The sequence below is a fragment of the Polyergus mexicanus genome, unplaced genomic scaffold (assembly GCF_030449975.1).
Source record: "Polyergus mexicanus isolate NDT 795.1 unplaced genomic scaffold, iyPolMexi1.0 SCAF_3, whole genome shotgun sequence".
NCBI classification, from domain to species: Eukaryota; Metazoa; Arthropoda; class Insecta; order Hymenoptera; family Formicidae; genus Polyergus; species Polyergus mexicanus.
Window position 1 is genome coordinate 3,533,159 of NW_027223323.1, and position 20,394 is coordinate 3,553,552.

At 28.7% G+C, this 20,394-nt stretch overlaps 2 protein-coding genes across 3 annotated transcripts in view; both read right to left on the reverse strand.

Moving 5' to 3' along the window:
* The window catches only part of LOC138944859 (GTP-binding protein Di-Ras2), a 78,744-nt gene that overhangs the window by 53,920 nt on the left and 4,430 nt on the right, over positions 1-20,394 (reverse strand). The gene's annotated exons all lie outside the window — the stretch shown is intronic.
* Positions 3,444-6,562, reverse strand: LOC138944858 (lipase member H-B-like). The gene is made up of 7 exons (XM_070315920.1): positions 6,481-6,562; positions 6,032-6,077; positions 5,593-5,747; positions 4,707-4,952; positions 4,081-4,281; positions 3,611-3,773; positions 3,444-3,538 (listed from the first exon to the last, which is right to left on the reverse strand). The coding sequence occupies exons 1-7, from the start codon at positions 6,548-6,550 to the stop codon at positions 3,505-3,507; spliced, it is 915 nt and encodes a 304-aa protein (XP_070172021.1). The 5' UTR covers positions 6,551-6,562; the 3' UTR covers positions 3,444-3,504.

The following is a 20,394-nucleotide window of genomic DNA, read 5'->3' on the forward strand; positions in this document are numbered from 1 at the left end:
CTTCTGAATGATTTAGCCTCTCGCTAAAAATTTTACATAACTATGTCTAAGAATAAATATAATTAAGTATATATGTACGTATTAAACTTGCAAGTTTCTTTTTGTTCAGCAAAATTAATCATTAAATTATATAATATTAACGAGTTTAAATAAAGCGAAAAATGTATGAAATAACAGCTCATTTATCGAAATTAATTTGAAATACAAAAAACACAAAATAATACTTTTTCTCTCCAATCCGTTAGATATTTTATGACAAATTGGTTGGCACATGGTGATTGTCTTTACAGTATATATCATATTGTTCTTATTTATCATCTTATTCCGCGATAATATTCAAGCGTGCGAATAATTTCATGAGCCGCATCGTCGCATTATTATTTCTCGAAATACGATCATACCTTGTGAACAATTAATGTAAACGATAATTAACACACGCGCTAAATCAACTTTCATGATTAATGATCCGTAAGCGTATTGCTGCAATGGCTACTTATCGAGGCAAATATTTCACATGATTTACTAATTTAAAGTAGAAATCGAAGTAACGGGAGAATAGAAATTATAAATTATTGCTTCATAATACATTTATCGATGAAAATTAATTCCAGAACTTGAATTCGAGGGTATTTCGTATCGCGTGTTGAATTTTTCACCGACTTAAATGTAAATTGCATACAATTTTCGAAATGGGAACGCGAAATGATATATAATTTACCAGATGAAGTGATTCACATAGAAATAAAGATACATGATATACATTGACTATTTAACAAAAGGAAAAAAATGCATATATTTCACAGAATCAAAACTTTGATCTCTTATAATTCGGGAATTATTTTGTGATATATCCATCTATCAAAATTTTTATATCAATCTTCAGAATATATCTAGAATATTATACTATGATTATGAAATGAATCCTATATGTATAAAAAAATCATAAAGATCATAATGGTATTCATATTTTTTTAGCTATTTATGATAAATTAATTAAAAAATCTATATAATATGTATTTGTTCCAAACGAGCAAAAAACTATAGTAAATAATATGTTGAGAATTCTTTTTTTGTTTAAAAATCTTTATATATATATATATATATCTAATATAAATATTTATACATTCTATGAAGCCTAAATCTAATTGTATATATAAGTAGATTTATTATATGATTTTAAAATATTATATGAAAAATAATTCTTTGTACTAAAGAGATAAATGTAACGTATCAAAAAATAATTTTGTATGGAAAGCTTAGCTATTAGAGAGATGTTTCGTTTTATCCTCTGTATAAATTTTTTTTCTCTTTCGCATTTTATGCGTTTCCTTCTGTCGCGAATTCTATTCGGCCTCGTTACGTTCAACGATACTTTTGGTTATTAATGCATTTCAATATTGAACAGACGGTATTGCGCGAATCCAACCGCGCAATGTCTTGAATATCTGTCGTTGCATAAATATTGCATGTTTTAAACGAGGTAAAAATATTTCGTTTTATCATATATTTCTATTAGTGGTACTTAACGTTGACTTCTATTGATATAACATTATCTCTTTTTTTTTCGTTCCATCTTAGAATTATTAAGTATAATTAATATCTTTCATACACTATGTGAATTGTTTTTGCTGATCGCTAGTTTCCGCATTCTCCTTCATTTCTGTTATCGTCAATTTTACATTATATTAGTCTCTCTAATAACTCCAATAATTGATTAATGACGTTGTCTGCATATATACACATATCGAGAAAACCGCTTATTCAACGTATATAAACCACATGATATTTTAAACTGAGAAAATATAAGCGGCGCGTATTGAGATAAAATTCGATAAACGCTCGTACGTACTTGGAAAATTATATTTTATGTTTACGTGACATTTTACGTTATATCATTCGATTGCTCAAGGGAATTAATATTTCTAGAGTTTTATATTTTGAGAACAATTCTCGTATTATATACAAATATACATTTCAAATGATATATGTTGTAATCTAATAGTTGTCTTGTAAGATATCGATAAATCTTTGAATTGGAGCTTCCATATATACATTTGGACAATGCAAAAAGAAGAGGGAAAAATGGGGAAAAAATTCGTAGCCAAACAAATTTCAAAATGTAGTGAAGAAGAGTTTGAAAATTGATGTACGGGTATAAAAAAAGAGGAATGAGAATCATGAGACAGAAGTAGTTTGTAACGTATATGTGATTGGAGGGGTCAGCAGTGCAGTGACTGCAAAATAAATCATTCTGAAGGTAGTTTTATATATTGATTGAAGGTAACTAATGTGCCAGTAATGACATGGACGGTCAAGATTATTAAAGAAACAAGAGAGAAGTGATAGATCACCAAATCGTACGTGAATCAAATATGATCGACGTATGTCTGTTAAAAATGGCGAGGATGGAAAAATGCCCGAGGGAATTCCTTTATATCCCTTTCCATTGCTTTTCTACCTTTGGTTTAGAATTTTAAATCTTCTGTCTCTTGTATAAGACAGTGTGACCTGGTTATTAATTAATCTGCGTAAAGCACAGTGAAATGAGTAAAAAAATATTATCTACGTTATAAAAGTCTTTGAAAAAACTCGTCCATAAAAGGTCTCAGAGTCTCAACATCTACGAGAACTGCCAATTTATTTGAAATTTAAATATTCAGATTATATATATTAATAAAAAGCTAATGATAATATATATTAGATATTTAAGGACTCAAAAAGATAATATCTTTAATGCGACGATACGTCTTATATAATAAACATTTTTACAATCGCCAATGTAATTTCAAGATATAATAATAATAATAATATTTCAATAATCATATCAAATAATATTAAAATTTAATAATGCCAAAACAAATACAAAATTTCATCTATCTTGAAATTACATGAAAAAGCATCGAAATAAGTTTTTGGAAAATGTAAAGCAAATGTTTAGCTTTCTTTGATAATGTTAAATCGAAAAATTACCGCTTATTTTTTTCATGCAAGCTATAAGAAAAGATCTTTTAAAAAGCTTTTCGCGCGAGACAAAACTAAAATAAAAATTCGAGATATGTATATATAATAAACATATTTCTTATCTCTTCAACGAAAGATTACTTACCTTTTTAAATAAAAGAGATTTATTTATATAATTCACTATTTATTCATAGAATCTCGACAATTGGGAGAGTATTTATGGTAACAATTCTAAATTGCTAATAAGGTAAAATCATCGCATCGTGGCAAAAAAAACTTTATTTGTTACGCCGAGTTATTACAAATCTGCTCAAATTTTTTTCTTCTTTCAATCATAATGCATCGAGATTTATCATGACTGGCGTTCTATAGAGCCGATATCGTATTACTTATCAAAATCGCATAAAAAAAGTTTTTTTCTATCAATTTATTATTACAAATATATTTAAATAATTAATGCACGTATGTATATATATGAGCTTCTCTGCTAGTTATATGTTAATTATAAAACCATATTGTCTTCACTTCGAAAAGAAAAGTTCTCTAATCGACTGTAATTAGACAGTAAGTACCATTTCTGCAAAGAGATTGAATTTAATTATTTAATCGTGGTAATAAAGAAAAGAGATTGGAAAAAAATTATTCTTACATTTTCTGATTTATATGTGGTCCTAGATAAGCGTGATCATTGTTTTTGCAATAATCGGTGAAACGCAGATTCATGAAACAATTCGGGCATTTGGTGATCGAGTATCTTGTTTCATTCCTCACGGCATCGGCATACCATTCAATTGCTTTAAAGTGACCACACCCTAATGCACAAAAATATATCATATGGAATGACATCTGATAAATTGCAGCGATAAATCCTGCTTTATATCATACGGTGCACATTCGTGTATTACAATAAGCGTTAAATGTGACCGCGTCTATATTTTTAGATTTGTTGCAATATTTGTGTACAATTTTTATAGACAAACACAAAAATCCCACATTATATTTTTCGAATATAAAAATTTCTTAGTATTGTTAAGATTGAAATTTTCAATGGCAATATTTAATACTAACGCAGAAAAAGAAACTCTGAACGACATTTAGAAATATAGTAAGTTGGATTACATTGTATATTTTCTGTCCAGCAGCAACCGGGTTGCGGTGCCACTCCAGCGTTGCCATAAATATTGAGTGTGCCTACTTCATTGATGGTGCCGAACCCATTGCCATCCGTGTAAAAAATATCGGTCAAATTTGCGGTACCGGGATTGATTTGACAACCCTTGTACATGTCAGTATAAAAGATGACACCCGCGGGATCTAAACCTGCATTCAATACGTGTAATATACCGTGTAGCATTCTAATTTGTATTATGCAATCGTATGAGGAAATTGGCTTTTTTTTTTCAATTATAGATAGTTTCGAAAACAAACAAATTATATATGCAAAATATAGATATCGCGAAAATACTTATAAGCATGTATGAATCTATTATAATCAAATAGAGTTTATCGTTGAAAGAAAATGCGTTTTGTAACAAAATCTCATAATTCATCATGAAGAACAATCGATTGAATCTTTCGTGAAATTTTGAGGAAAATAAATTCGTTTAAATTAATAAAATACTATAATCAGAAAAAGTTCGAGTTTTAAATAAGAAAGATATAATAAGAGAAAATTGAACATCCTGTCAATGTTTTTTAAGGACATCTACAGACGAATGTAATTAAAGTTTCCTTTTGTAACGTACCTGTGATATGTAACCAGGACAAATTAGTATAATTTGAGATACAACCCGCAATGTGTGCACCCATGGAATGTCCGATAAGGTGCCATGTTTCTACATTGTATCCCTTACTCTTTAACTTATTGAAAGTAGTCGCGGCGATTTCTCCGATTGCAGGTGTCCAAAGAGTAACATTAAGACTAATATTTTCAGGTTGTACTCGGGTCCAATCGAGCAATGCAATGGCAGAAGTATTTTTCAAACAAAACGCTAGAGAATTGAAATATTCTGTGTCAATGTGTAAATAATTTGGTTTATTGGTATATTAAATTTTTTTTTTTTAAATAAATTACTGCGTATAAATATACGCAGTCTTGATCAAAAACAGATGATTTTTACGCTCCAACTATTGTGCGTGGCTCGTATTGTCCTTTATTTCTATTTATTTATAAATAAATTAAATTGATAATAAGCTTTTTCATGCTTGTTTCCCAATATTGTGTGATTTTTTAAATATTTCATAACAACATATAAAAATTGCGTCATTATTTGCGATTTTATCTGGTCGTGATATTCAATGGTATGATTGAGTCGCTTATATATTATAATTATTACAAATTAATAATATATATTAAAGTATTTAAAAAATTTATCGTGTTTTTAATTTTTAAACGTTATCGAGTGCGATTTACAATAATTTGTGAAAAGTACTGCAAAGTTTTGTATATATATCAAGTATATATTTATAATAACAATGTGTGACAAACTCAATTTTTTTCTACAAAAATATTTTTATTGAGAATTTATGATTTCTATAATTAAAGGCTTTTCATGGAAAAATTCATATATAAGTTAATATTGGACGATACTATATATGTGTATATAAGAAAAATTTATTATTAACCGATACCTGATATAATGTTCAGCATAGGCTCTTTATTTCGGTGATATCCGTGAATGAAAATAGTAGTTTCACGTTTACCTTCACTTGTCAGGTTATATGCCTGCTCTATACAATTTAAATCTTGTATGAGACAATCAATTGGTGTCAGATTTGCAGCATTGCTGAAAAATGTGTATTATTTATTTAAATGACATAATTAATTGCTTCTTTTTTACAGAGAAAGTAGAAAATAGATAATAAATCAGCTACTTTCAAAATGTATAACATTGTTAGTTTCTCAAAAAAATTTCTAACATTTTAAATTATTATTGAAATGTTTTATTTAAAATGATATATATAAAAACACTTAGCAATAGGCATGCTATTTCTTCTCCAATAAGCACAAATCGCAAGCATAACATTATTAATGTACGTATATGTGTGATAAGATCACATAAATAATTACCACGTATAAAAAGACAGGAACATTTTTTGGGGATCAACGTCTGCATCTATAAAATTATAAAATTTATCACATGATGACATGGTTCTATTAAATTCATCATTGACATTTTACACATTTTTCACATTATTTTTAAGATCCCGAATTAAAATGTCAAAACTTCGGAGCGTATGGAAGATCAATAAATTAACGACAAACAGAAAAGTCTTTAGGAGATTTGCATGTTTTTACTTCGTTTTGGAGTAAATCGCAAAGTAAAACAAACAAGAAAGTTTTTATCAAAAAATGTAAAACTGTAAAAATTTTTATCATATGGTACTTTTCGACAAAACCTAATAATTTTAGTGTCGTTCCACGTTTTTTGGTGAAAACTATCTTATCTTTTTTTTTTTCGATTTTTTTCCAAAACGAAGTAAAAATCATGTATTGTATATCAATCTTCGTATTATTACTTCTCACTGATGCTGCAACGTTAAAGATGCAAAGTAGAAAATAGATGTATGCAGATATACTCCAAATCATATTGTAAAATTTTATTGTAATTGATGAACGATTGTAAAAGAAATCGTATAGAAGATGTAACAACACTCGTATAAATTTTCAAGATCCGCTCTCTTCAACACTTCGCTTACGACTACACGATGATGTCTACTTTCTTTTACTTACTTATAAAGAAAAAACAGACATGTGTCAGTAAATATTTTTGTTATCCGATTACCAAGGTAATAATATAATAATATTGTCTATACGGATTGGTCGTTAAATTTGACATTTGACTTGATTATTCAAACCGTCGTCATTTATGAAGGTGAAATAAGATCTTATCGGCGACAATCTTTTATCATTGTTAATACCATTGTTAAGTATCATATTGTCACAAATTGTTAAAATAAACATATAGCAATTATGACTGACAAATGTTATTCAAATAGCATTATCTATTAAAAAAGCATGATAATATGATAAATCTCGTATATAAACGATATATTGATTCACTCGTAGCACGTGTCGGGATAAAAATAAAAGCATGGAAAAATAAACATTGATATCGATATCAATAATATAATATTTAAATTCAATATTCAATATATTATATGCACATTGGATATCCGAAGATAAATGCTATTTAAAATAATTATTGATTTATTGCCCAAATAATTATTGATTATTGCCCAAATTATTGATTTTATGAAATAATGATAGAATCAATTTATCACAGTTTTATCATTCATTTTGTATGCTAATCATTCGATTAGTGGGTTAACAACGTCATACGATATCAAGAGATTTATTTATTGTAACCTATACGATATTTCAAACAGCGAAAGTATTATATATATCGCATTTCGTATAAATTCCAATAATCGCTCCTGCATACTTTTACGCAATGACATTATTTGCTTATGTAACGTTTATGTTATTTTACATCACTACATTTCAAGTTCTCCAAAATGTTTAAATGTATAAAACAAAATAAAATAAAATCTTATTCTTTTCGTTTATGTAGAAAAATGTGATATAGCGTTGCATGTTTTGTTGCACGTTTCATGTAAAAAAATTTCTTTCTAAATATTTCTAATCAGTATATACAATATTATTGTCATAAAGAATGACAAATTTTGAAGAATTTAATAAAAATACGTAAAAGACACAGCTCAATTAATTTGTTAACTGCATAAGTGTGTTACACAATAGCACTAAATTTATCGCAGAAGCATTGAATCATTTAAATTATCATTAGTGAAATAATTTATTGCAATCTATCGAGAAACAGCATATATAGAATATTTGATAATATACCATGTAAAATGATGCAAGAAAATTCAATTTATTGCATTTGTAAATTATTTGTGAAATTGTTTCGCCTTTACTTCAAAATAATAGAAATTCTTCTTCGTTAGCGAAATATTAAGTACCATTTCTGCAACAAGTTCGAATTTAATTATTAAATTGTAACATATCGGAAATGAAAGAGGGAAAAATGGAGAAAGAGAGAGAGAGAGAGAGAGAGAGAGAAAGAGAAAATTATTCTCATATTTCTGTGTGCAATCCGGGATAAATACGATCGTTTCCCTCGTCGGTGCAGAAATGCGAAACAATTTGCGCATTTGGTGGTCGAATGCTTTGTCTCGTTCTTCACGTTCCTCGGTATACCATTAGACCGCTTTTTAGTGACTACACCCTAATGCAGAAGAATGCATCATATGGAATCGCGCGATAAGCTTCAGCAGTACATCCTAGTTTACGTCACGTGATTTCACGTATTACAGTAAGTGTTAAATATGACCATCTGGATTTTCACATTTAGCGCAATATATCTGTGCGCGATCTCTATTGCATAGACTAATGCAAATTTTGCATCGATATTTTACGTATAAAATATATATTAATGTTATTATATTAAAAGTCTCTTATATTAAAATTAAATTTAATGATATTTAGTGCTATATTTAGTATATGAGGTATTGAAAAAATAAGAGAAATATAGAAAGAAAGATAGAAGAAGTATAAAGAAATGCGAAAAAACGAAACGGAAAGTTCTAAATAGAAGTTGATGGCAACTTGGATTACCAAGTACGTCTCATGACGAATAGCAATTAGAATAGCTGCCGGCATTGGCATAAATATTGAAGACTACTCATCCTTCCGAGTCTGGACGTAACAATATATAAAGCAATAATAATAAAATAATATTTGTTATTGAACATTGAAGTGTCTTTTCATAAACTTTCGCAATAAATCACATCATATAAAGTTGATAAAATTTGTTATATTAAAAAGTTTAAATTAATGAAAAATATTATATAACCGGTAAAAGTTAAAGTTTAAAAGAAAGAAATATAGCAAGAGAATAAAATGGAATAAACATCTATATGGAAGTAATTAAGTTTTTCTGACGTACCTGTAACATACAATGAAGAAAAATTGGCACACGTTCCAATGCAATTCGCAACATGTGTAATACATGTTCAATGAGGTGCCATGCTTTTAGTTTGTAACTTTACACTTTAATATATTGATTTAAAGACGCAGTGATAGAATAAAATATCACCATGTGTTAATTGAGACCAGTCGAGCAATGCAATGACAGAGATATTTTGCGAGCAATAGGTACGCTAGAGAATAGCGAATATGCCAGCGTACTAATAATTTTATTTTAATATTTCTAAATTTTGAAATAATAAAGATTCCCGATTTAACGCGAATTACATCGCATTGTTCGCACTTATATTAACTATCTGTATTTTTTATCTTTAAAGTGTAACTTTTCGAGAATTTTATTGAACTGATAATCGAATGAGGTGAGTTGCTGCATCTAAGTAATTAACTTCTTAATACGAGCTATCGTATTAACTTCCCGAGAGTGTCCAATAAAAGTGCACAGGTCAAACATTTCCTCTGCGAGATAGTCTCTAAAACTTGCAATTAGCTAATTCAATTTCAAATAATTCTATACTTTGGAGATGCGAGAAAAGCATTACTATAAACTTAATCTTATGTAGTTACAGTTTGTCAATAAAAATACATCACGAAGAGTTGGCAATACGAGTTAAAGTAACACTCTTTTTATACTGTTATAACTTTAAGATATCAGCAGTTGCGCTCATGAAATAAAATTGATTGTACGAAAATGTGATAGAGAGGATGAGAATTGTTGCTTTTTCTCCAAATTACTTTCATGAATTTTACACTTTGAGAACAATCTTCATAAATCAATAAATATTTCCAATTTTAGAATAGATAGGCTTAGATGTCAATAAATGTTCTATTACATATTTTAGAAATACCGGGCAACGTAAAAAAGATAATAGATAGTAATAGAGAAAAAAAATTAGCAACTGAATGAATTTCAAAGTGAAATGAAAAGATCCTGAAAACTTGTATACACAGAGGAAAAAGTGTCACAAAGTGGATGCAATTTTCAATGCTTCCCTAATATAACTGAAGAAGCTGACTAATCGCGAAAATATGTCATCCCGAAGACAATTTCATGAAACGACTGTAAGAAAATAACTGAAACAATAATCTCTAAAAAATGATAAAAATACTGAACGAAAAAAAAAGTAAAATAATACGTCGTCAAATCGCGCATGAATCAAATGTTGCCGTATGTTTGGAAAAATGCTCCGCATAGAAAAGAAAGATAGAGAAAAGTGCCTAAGGGAAATTTTCTATCCTTATCTGTTATTCTTCTGGTTTTTAGTATAGAATTTTCAAGCAAAGAGAGATTGTACTTTGCTTAGAAATTTCCAACGGAATGCGCAGTTAAATGATAAAAAAGACATCGTTTACATAATAGGATTCTCGAGCTTAAGAAAAATCTCGATACATAAACATCTGTAAAGACTGTTAAAAAAATGAAGGTTTGAAAAATATAAAAAAGAATATTCATAGCTTAACTTTTTTTTATATTGATGTAAGGAGATAAAGAGTAATAAAGAGAGAGAATGTATTGGCTATACAATCCTACACAAAAATTATTTCAATTTGAAATTGATGAAATTCTATGTTTTTGTAGATTAAAATATGCACCATATGTGCTCGTATTGTGTAAAGGATTTATAAATAAAAAATGCCTATTAATATGAATTTGACACAATTAAATGTGACTACAAACAAATATATTTGCACAGTTTTTAAATTTTATGATCGTTAGCAAAAAACTTTTGGATGTGATGTCGCCATCAATCGTAAAAAACAAAATTACGTATATTAGTAATATTTAACGTCATTTTCGAAATTTTGCATTGTTTTTTCATTAATAACTCGATAATGAGTTAATAAATTGATATCAACTTTTTTTTAGAAACATTGCTCAGTATTTTATTTAGTTGCAAACAAAGAATATTGGCAATGGTGCTTCCTTATAATTTCATTTGTATAAGTGGGAATATGTTGCTAATCTATAAGAACTTATGCAAAATTAAAAGTTGAATAACTCGTGAACCGGTTAGGAAATCGTCTTCAGATTTTACGCACGTGTTCAGATAATAAATAGAAACAATCTATTAAATTTTCAGGGTATTGTCAATATTAGAATATTAGCGCCAGTACATCCTTAAATTATCTGGAAAGCTTTCGGCAAAAATTTGATTTTTTAATTTTGTGAGAACTTTTTCAGCGAAAACAAATTCATTTATGTGATCAAATTCAATTATGTGATTTTTCTGCGAGCGCAACTTTGAGAGAATCGAGAGAATGTTAGTCATAGCGTAATCTAGAATCGTATTTGCTCGTCAATAAGATAGGAGTGCAGTGATATAAGAAGTCAACATTATTTGCCATGCCAAATTATTCCTAAACCAGTCAATTTTAAATCAGTCATAATAAACATCATCATTTATGATCGGTCGAGAAGAAGCGTCTTTTCGACCGACCAGAAATGTTGATGTTTATCATGACTGATCGTTGTATCTTACAAAGTCAAACGCTGTACAGCGATAAAGAATAGTGTTTTGCTGTAATTAAAATGTATATAATATTTCTATTTTTTTTTTCTTCTACGAGGAAATTATTTTTCCGATTTCTCCCCTGTTGCAATATACATTCCTCGTTTTTTCGTATTATTTTCGCTAACTCAATACTTTCAAAAAAATAAGTAAAATGTAAAAAATCTATAAAAATAATATGTATTATAATAATAAAATAATTACAAAAGAGATTCATATATGTATATGTATATAAGCTTTGAAATATATCTATATTTTTTGTAAATTAATATATGTATGAACTTATATAAATATTATACATATTTTATATTTTTACATAAAAGAATCATAAAAGAAGGGGCCGGGGGGGGGAGGAAAACTATGAAATAAAGCTCTATTTACGAGTAATAATAGCGAGATGATAGTGAGATACAATATAGTTCACTGATCCACTCGATAGATGCATTTAATGCGGCGTTTGTTAGGGTTGCAGAATATTGTCCGATTCAGCCGCCGCGCCGGCTTCCTTTTTTCTCTCGGTGTTTTTGCCGACCGCATTATCGACGTTTCCATTTTTATCGAGAAGAATCTCAGCAATTATCGAGCGGATTCGAGGAAGTCGGTGGTAGCCATTAATCATGTGTACTTGGCGAATTTTTTTGCCCGAACACCGATTTAATAAGCTTTTAGCATGCAATAGATCGTTTAAAGCAACTGGCTGCTGCTTTAATAGGATAATCCCTTTCTAAAAAAAGGCATGAAATCTCGAACTCGAATATATCGAAGCGTTGAAGCCTCTTTTCCGCGATGCTGATTGGCTGTCTCGCTTGTGCGCTGCGACTTGCTTTATTCGTGTTATTTGCAACTCTCATATCGAATTCTAAGTTTGACAATTTGTGAAAGAAAAAGTTAAAGTTAGGAAAGGAAAGTTAAAAAAATTGGAAAATGTCCATAAATAAAAGTGCGCGCGCAGCGCCTGTGTTGTTCTAGTAATATTAAAAATGCATGATGTAAATGCAAACTCCTTGGATTCATGTTATTTTTCTTTTATCTTGTAACTATGAACAAAAAAATTATGGAGGGAGGATTATGCTTTTAAAATAACTAAAACATATATGTATATGAGGATTATTAATCCATTCGTCAATTGTTAAGGGAATAATGATTTTCTTACTTTTTGTCTTATTTCGTATTTTATGTTTTATGACGCGTTTTCAATATATCTCGTTACTATATTATATTACGACATATCTCGTTTCGATATCATCACTCTTATCAAAAAACACGAATATGCAATTTTATAATTTTTATTTTAAATTGATACCACAAGTCTGATGTGATTTACTATTACTATCGCATTTGCGTCTCTGGCATAAAAGCTTTGTTTAAAATTGGATAAGGAAATGACATTAAAAAAATTGCAGAATTCGTAGTTTTGGCATAAGAGCGATGATATTTATCGCATTTTATGCAAGATAATGTTCTAAAAGAAACGTAAAAAAAAATAGCAAAAGATGTTTCTTTCTCGATAATTCCTAGTTCCGTGAAGTTTTTTTCCCTGTCTGTTTTTTTAAAACCAAGAGCCGATGATGTTACAAAAAAATACTTTACAATGCGAAATTTACGAGTACAGAATTATCGGACGACATGTGCTGTTCTTTGTTATTATTTCTATTGCAAGTTTTGGTTTTTTTAGCAAGTTTTGCTTTTTTTTGTGCAGATCGGCATTCTCATGATCCGATTACAAGTGGTAATCTCGAAAAGATTGCCTACAGACTAACCATTAAATAGACATCCCGTTTTCATGGCTATTCAAGCTCGTCTCGATTTTGTTAAGAGACGGAATAAAACATAAGCGCGATAATCTTTCATCGCTTATATCAAATTATATCGTTGTTCAAATCTAGCGTTGCCAAATTTGTACAATAAAAATCCATCGTGCGATAATAGAAAATTACATCTCGTAAACGAATAATATTTGTATATCGATGAAATTGCAGCGATATAAGGAATGAGTATGGAATCTGTAAATAATAATTATATTATATATATATATATATATATATATATATATATATATATATATATAAATTTAATATGGACAATATAAATATAAGATAGTTCATATTCTAAATAAAAAAAATAAAAATAAAAAAAAAGTTTTAATATCGCCGTGCGATATTCGTGTCAATTCGCTGTGGTATAAATTTGTATAAAATAATATCACCTCGATTTTTCATTATTTGCGTGTGCAAAAAAGTATCATGTAATTTTAGATAATTATCAATTAATCTCTTCACATACACGCAATGTATTAAATTTTAATTTAAAATTTTAATTTTAATTTAAATTTAATTTTAATTATATTTAATTTTAATTTAATTCTTTTTTTATCGAGTTTGGTATAACATCGCGACCAATCAAATAATCCAGTGGAAGTCAATCGAGAATAAATCGATTGGATATGTCTCGATTGTTCGTCGTTGAATTCTTTGATGCTAAACGAAGATGCATATCGGACAGTTCACGCGCGAATTCGTTATTAAGTCAAAATGAACAACGCGGTAGAACGCACATGTAGCGGCGCGTGTTTAATTAAAAGCGTTTGAGCGTGTATGGCGTTTTTGTTACGAAGAAACATTTTTGTTTCAATAAAGCCTTTCACTCAGCCTAGTGAAGCGGATGAAAAACTTTTCTATCGATTTGTTTCCCGCATTGACAACGAAATGAACGAAATCGGACGAAAGCGGACAAAAACGGACGAAATCTTTGAATATTTATAAAAAAAGATCTGTATCTAGAAAATATATATTCAAATATAAATGATAATATCAAATTATTAACAAATAAAAAAAATTGTAATGAAACATATATATACTTAAAAAAAAAAAAAAAAAGTATATTTCAAAAAAATTATTAAATTTGGCATAGTTTCTAAAATATATTATATTTATATAAAAAGAATAATAAAATATTTAATAAATAGTTTTTGAAAGTATTGCTCATAAATTTCTTTCGATAATACACATGCATTAACATTTTTTATCGTTTTGTTAAAAGTATTAAATAAATAATTATACATATATATATATAAATAAAATAATAAAATAATTATATATAAATAATAATATATATAATAAAAGAATTAAAAAGAGCAACAAAAAATAATTTATATTGACCAGAAAATTAAAGGAAATAAAAATTGCAAGATTTTGCTTTCCAAATCTGTTTTAGACTTCCCTATTTATACAATAGCAGTGATAATGGGTTTCTATTTACGAAGGGAATGTTTGTCCACCCTCGCGAGAGAGTCCGTTTTTTGCGCAGCCGGCGCTTTTTCTCATCCTCTTTTTTTCATCCACCAGGGCAACTGTTGAATAATTTTCGCATCTAGAGCCGCCGCACGTGCTCTCGATCCATCTCGAAACAATTACAAAAAGCCAGCATCTCATTCTTTAGAATGATATGAAAAGGAGCTAGCTGTATTTCAGATTGCAAACATGCAATGAATTCTTTAAACATTGGGGTGACCTGAATTGAAGTAAAGCGATTTCGGAGAAACATGCGTTACTTTTTGAATTTTATAGTAATATATATAATATATAATATATTGTATAATAACATAAAAACATTATTTATCTTCAACAAAATGTGATAAAATAGATTTTAGAAAATATTTAATCTATCTTTTTTTAATGTAAACTTTATTATGTTTTTCATTATATTTTTGTTATATAAAAATTTTCAAGTTTAAATAGGATTTTAATGAAAATCATTATGTTTGTGTGTGTGTGCGCGTAGTATCACTATTTTCAAGTTTACTGATTTTTTTATTGAATTAAATAAATATTATACACGTCATTAAATATATATTATATAAATTTAAATAATTTAATAATTTAAATAATGAAGGACACACAAAATGTATACGAAAAATCGCGAATGGAATGTCCATCGAACGTTAATATCACTTTGTTACTTCTTCAAAAAATTTTGTAAAATCAAAAAGATCGCGAGATACAAAGGGGATGAATTATGAATAAGAGGATTTGTTTTACACGTTATGTTCTTTTATGAAAATTCTCGAGCGCTTTTATCGGTTAGTTCCCGTTAGCCTGAAAAGTTCTGTGTATGCGACCGCGATCGCCTGTGCTCAGGAATTTCAATATACCTCGATAGGGTCGAATAACTGGTGCGAAAACATTTTCATATTCGAATTGCGCTTACGTAGATTCTCGCTCTATCGCTCGCGGCGAATGAAAACTACTGTTTCTACCTCTGCGATATTTGCACTTTAGGCGATGTGTTACTGCGTAACTTTAATTAGCAATTTTCACGGTTAAGCATTTGCCCGTGAGTTGTTATTGTATTAACTGTATTGTGCATTGTAGAAACATTATAAAGCAGTCATTGTTAGTATCAATAAATAAGAATATTAAACTTCCTAGGATTTTTCACGCTAACGCAAATTCGTAATTATTATACGGAGATTATATATGCCTCTGTTTTTTTATTATTTTAAAAGAGGAAAATGCTCTCTATCGCGCACAAGAAATAACAGCATAAAATGAGAATTTTTTAAATGTATATAGTGTAAAATGACGCTATAGAAATTCTGACACGTGCATGTTTTCTTGATAAAATCTACATTTCTCTAAAGCGCTGAATCTTTTTTTAAAAATTATTTTTTTATGAGGTTTGCTCGTATTAATAACTGATTAAAAACACGGTTTATTCTCAAACTTTGTTTATGCGAATATTCGGAAATTCGACAAAATTTATTACTCTTGTCAAAAAACTTTATTAATTGTTTATATAGCAAATGTGAGTTTATCGAAAAATATAAATAACTCGAATTAAGACCCTTAAAATAAAATTTATTCTATATTTTTTGTTGTAGTTAATGAAAAATATTTAATTATTTAAATGTAAAAGCTTTATGACGAAAATACATTAATTCAATGAATGCGCAATAAAGTCGTTGATACACGTTAAAATTGCATAGATACGAATATGAACGGACCATTTAGATCTTTTTTAATTGATAAATTTGACTTGGAAAAGAAAAATGTTTGATACTCGGATTTTCATCTCTAATTGAAATTTTCCACTCAGCTAACGCATTCATTATTTGAACTTTTCACGATACATATTATTTATACAACTTTACCGTTTTAACACATGATAAGAGAATCTGATAAAAATTTGAAAGATCGGAAACGTATTCCGCAAAAAATTAAAGTCATATGTTTCTTATAATATATTCTATATTTAGTAATATGTGTATTTAAAAAATTATTTTGCATGATAAGAGACAAAATCATATGTTCAATATTTGTATCGTGTCATATTTATTACAAAAGGGATTTAAACTTTTTAACAAAAATCTTAACTTCTTCCAGTAAAAGGTTCAAAAAAATAATGTAATGCCCTTGACCCTCAAAATTTGATTGTTTGTTCTATAAATTCTTTCTTTTGTTTTCATCCTGTTTTTATGCTTGTTACGACACGCTCATTTATTGCGAAGGGATGGAAGTCCATAATGTGACAGTCTCAGACAATTTGTTGAATTTTTTGACCGGCCTATTTTTTGAACGTTATATTGTATTATATATTGCTGTTATCTGAAGTTACTTTTATTAATTAGTTTGACTCTCGCGGCTCTAATTAACGATCTCTCTGTCGTCGCGCGGCGGTTGCTTATATCTGGCAGCAAAATACAACCGATCATTTTGAAAGGATCCAATCGCGCGAGAGCACGTCTCGAAATCCATCCTCGGCAGATATTATATTGGCAAAAACAAAAAAAAACAGTAAATACGCGAGCAGGCATGATCCTAACGGTTATCTTGTTATGCCGAAAAGTCGCTAACAATAAAAATATTAGTTTTCTAAAAGATAGTTTGGGAAATCATATGTATTCGTAATTATATTTAAAAATCATATAAAGAAATAATTCTTTTGTCTTAGTCATCTAAAAGTAATAAAATGAATCTATAATATAAATCGCTTTTTAATATGATAAAAATTTATTATACTTATTGCTTTTGTATTCGGTTATATTCTTAGATCATAAAAAATAAGCATTGAAAAATTTATCTGTGATTTTATAGCTGAAAAATTATATGAAAAAGCATTAAATTTCTTTTCCCTCTCTTTCTTTTTTTCCAAACTAGAGGAATCTTGTTGTGATAGGAGTAAAAAATAAATTTCAAGGCAAGCGTTAAAATGAGAAGGAAAAAAAAAAAATAGATCCAATGTAGAAACTAATTTAATCTTTGCGATCATAGTCGGTATATTTGAATCATGATGAGAAAAATATTTGAGGTTACAGGGGAGTAAAGGAACTTCAAATTATTAATATTACATCATATATATAATACATATGTATAAATTAATATCAAAGTTAAATTAAAGATTAAATTTTAATATTCTTTTCTCTCGTTCTTTGCTTTATGCGCAACAATATCAAATTTATTCGTAAAATAAGCTTATGCATAAAGTGCGAAATTTTCTTTTCGCATTAAGAAATTTTATTTCCATAATTACTAATCAACAATAGAGAAATGACTGATTATCAAATTCTTTATATTTTGTCATTATAATATAAAATGAAATATATATCGTAATCGAAATTTCAAGAAAATAACGTATATTCAAGCACAAACTTTTTTTATTTCGAAAATTATCTCAATAGAATGCGGTTTGTATTTATTAAATCGGGAAATGTCTGTCGGTTATAGGCCATCTTTTCATTTTAAAGAAAAAGTCGGCTTTCCTCGAGTAAGAGACTAAGGGAAAATTATTGAATGAATCTCATAAAGGAACTTCAACCGACAAAAAAGACAGTAAGAAGGCTTCCCTTAGTTAAACTAAGTTTGTAATTTTAGAATACCGTTGGCAGAATACCGTTTCGCAATCTTTATGATATTTTTAGGAATTATTATTTTGATAAATATTTTGTGTAACATTTTCTAAGATTCATATAATTTCAGTAGTAGAGAATCAGACTAAGTAATAGTTAGGCGCGATAAATGAAGCGCAAATTCTTCCTTTGTAGTTTGTCTTTATTAATAGTTCAGTTTCATACGTTTCGTTCTCAGATTTGGATTATCATCGGCAAATGTTACAATATTATATAAACTTAATATTTGGATCATTCGGATATAAATTGTGAACACTCATGATGATATGTTAATCTAGATTAAGGATCGCGTACGTCTGTCTCGAATTCAGTGAACCGTGTGCAATTGTACGATATTAGTCTAAATTAATCTTATTTGATCTAATTTTAATCTCTCTCTCTCTCTAAATTGAGTGTTTACAACCGAATGATTCGAATATTAAGTTTTTAATATAATATTGTAACAGTTGCTGATAATGATCTAAATTAGAGATCGAAACGTACGAAATTGAGCTATTAATAAAGACAAACTAAAAAGAAATAATTTGCGCTTTTTTCTACTGCATTTGGCTCTCAGTTAGCCCGATTCCCTATTATTGATATTACATATCAGAGCCATCAATTTGATTTGAATCTTTATTTAATTATTAAAGGTAAAACTTCTTATCTTTTTTGATCTATTCTCTCTTACACAAAAATTGTGTAAGTTATCGCTCTGAAATTTAAACAGATTATTCAGTATATATTTCACTGAATTATAGAGATCTTTAATCGGAAATTGGATCCCAAGTTAATTTACTTTGCGATATGTATACGACGGTAGTTCAAAGATATCTTCGTGATTGACTTTACGTTCCGAACTTTCGCACCTGGTCGTCGACGTTACGTCGATATGTCATGTCAGAACAATTTAACTCAATGTCGTTCTAGAATCGACAAGCAAGTTACTACGCGATAGATTTACTAGTCGAAGATTATGTTTTAACAAATGTCGTATTATTTATATACGTGTTTTATATATTCTGCTTATGTACTCTAAATTTTCATTATATAGCATCGTAATTTAATTTTCACAGACGCGGGGGGAGGGGGGAAGCAAATGTTGAGGTGTCGCCAAAACAGAATCAAGTTTCAAAGCTTTCATTTAATTTTTAATTTATCGTAAATTGCGAAGAATCCTGAGAAAGCTTTTGTCACAAAGATCACTGGATACGTTGTCTATGCTCGAAAGAATTGGGGGAAAAAAAAAAAAAAAAAAGATAAAAGACTAAAGAGGAATGTCTATTGTTTCGCGAATGATTGCGCACGATTGCGACCCTTTCAATCCTTTGAAAAACGATATCCAACAGCGATATTTAAATACCGTGAAATCTCTTGCGACTATTTTATTGATGACAAAGGATCATAGTCGCGCGACATAATTTCATTTCGAAAATCAATTCTCTTAGAGTGCGAGTTTATCAAAAGGTCACGCAAGAGATAACACGTACATGATAAACGATAATTTTTTTTTTTTTTTTTGTACATATAACATATTCAAATAATTAAAATCACATGAGATAAAATTGGTTTAAATGTGTCAGATAGCTTTTAAAATGCACGATAGTATTATACATCGAACGATAGTACATATTAAGAGAATTTTCTCCGAGATAAATCTACAATCGACTTTACAAAGGTCACAGTTACGTGCCCGCCAGACTTCCTTTCATTATGAGACGAGACTTTCCTTAGAGATAATTTCGCAAAGTCAACTGTCTATAGGTCAAAGTGCCTGTAACTCTCCCCCACTGTTGCAAGAGAAAGTTATTATTACAACTATTTGCACAATAAGCTACAAAATATATCGCCATTTATTATCACGAATATTAATCTTTAATTTAATGCTTGGTTTTTTACCAACAGGAAAGAATTCAGATTTCTCTCTCTCTCTCTTTCTCTATCAATTTAATTATTTGATAAAACTTTTCTCTGTATTCAATATAAAGTAAATTTAAAATTATTATTAAAATTAAACTCATACGATATTAAAC

What these genes read in the sequence shown, in the direction of transcription:
- LOC138944858 (XM_070315920.1), bottom strand. Translation starts at nt 6,550, where the DNA reads ATGATTTGGAGTATATCTGCATACATCTATTTTCTACTTTGCATCTTT. An exon ending in CTGGACAGAAAATATACAAT is followed by an intron (nt 3,774 to 4,080) that starts GTAATCCAACTT and finishes TTTGTGCATTAG; the next exon opens with GGTGTGGTCACTTTAAAGCA. An exon ending in CCACATATAAATCAGAAAAT is followed by an intron (nt 3,539 to 3,610) that starts GTAAGAATAATT and finishes ATCTCTTTGCAG; the next exon opens with AAATGGTACTTACTGTCTAA.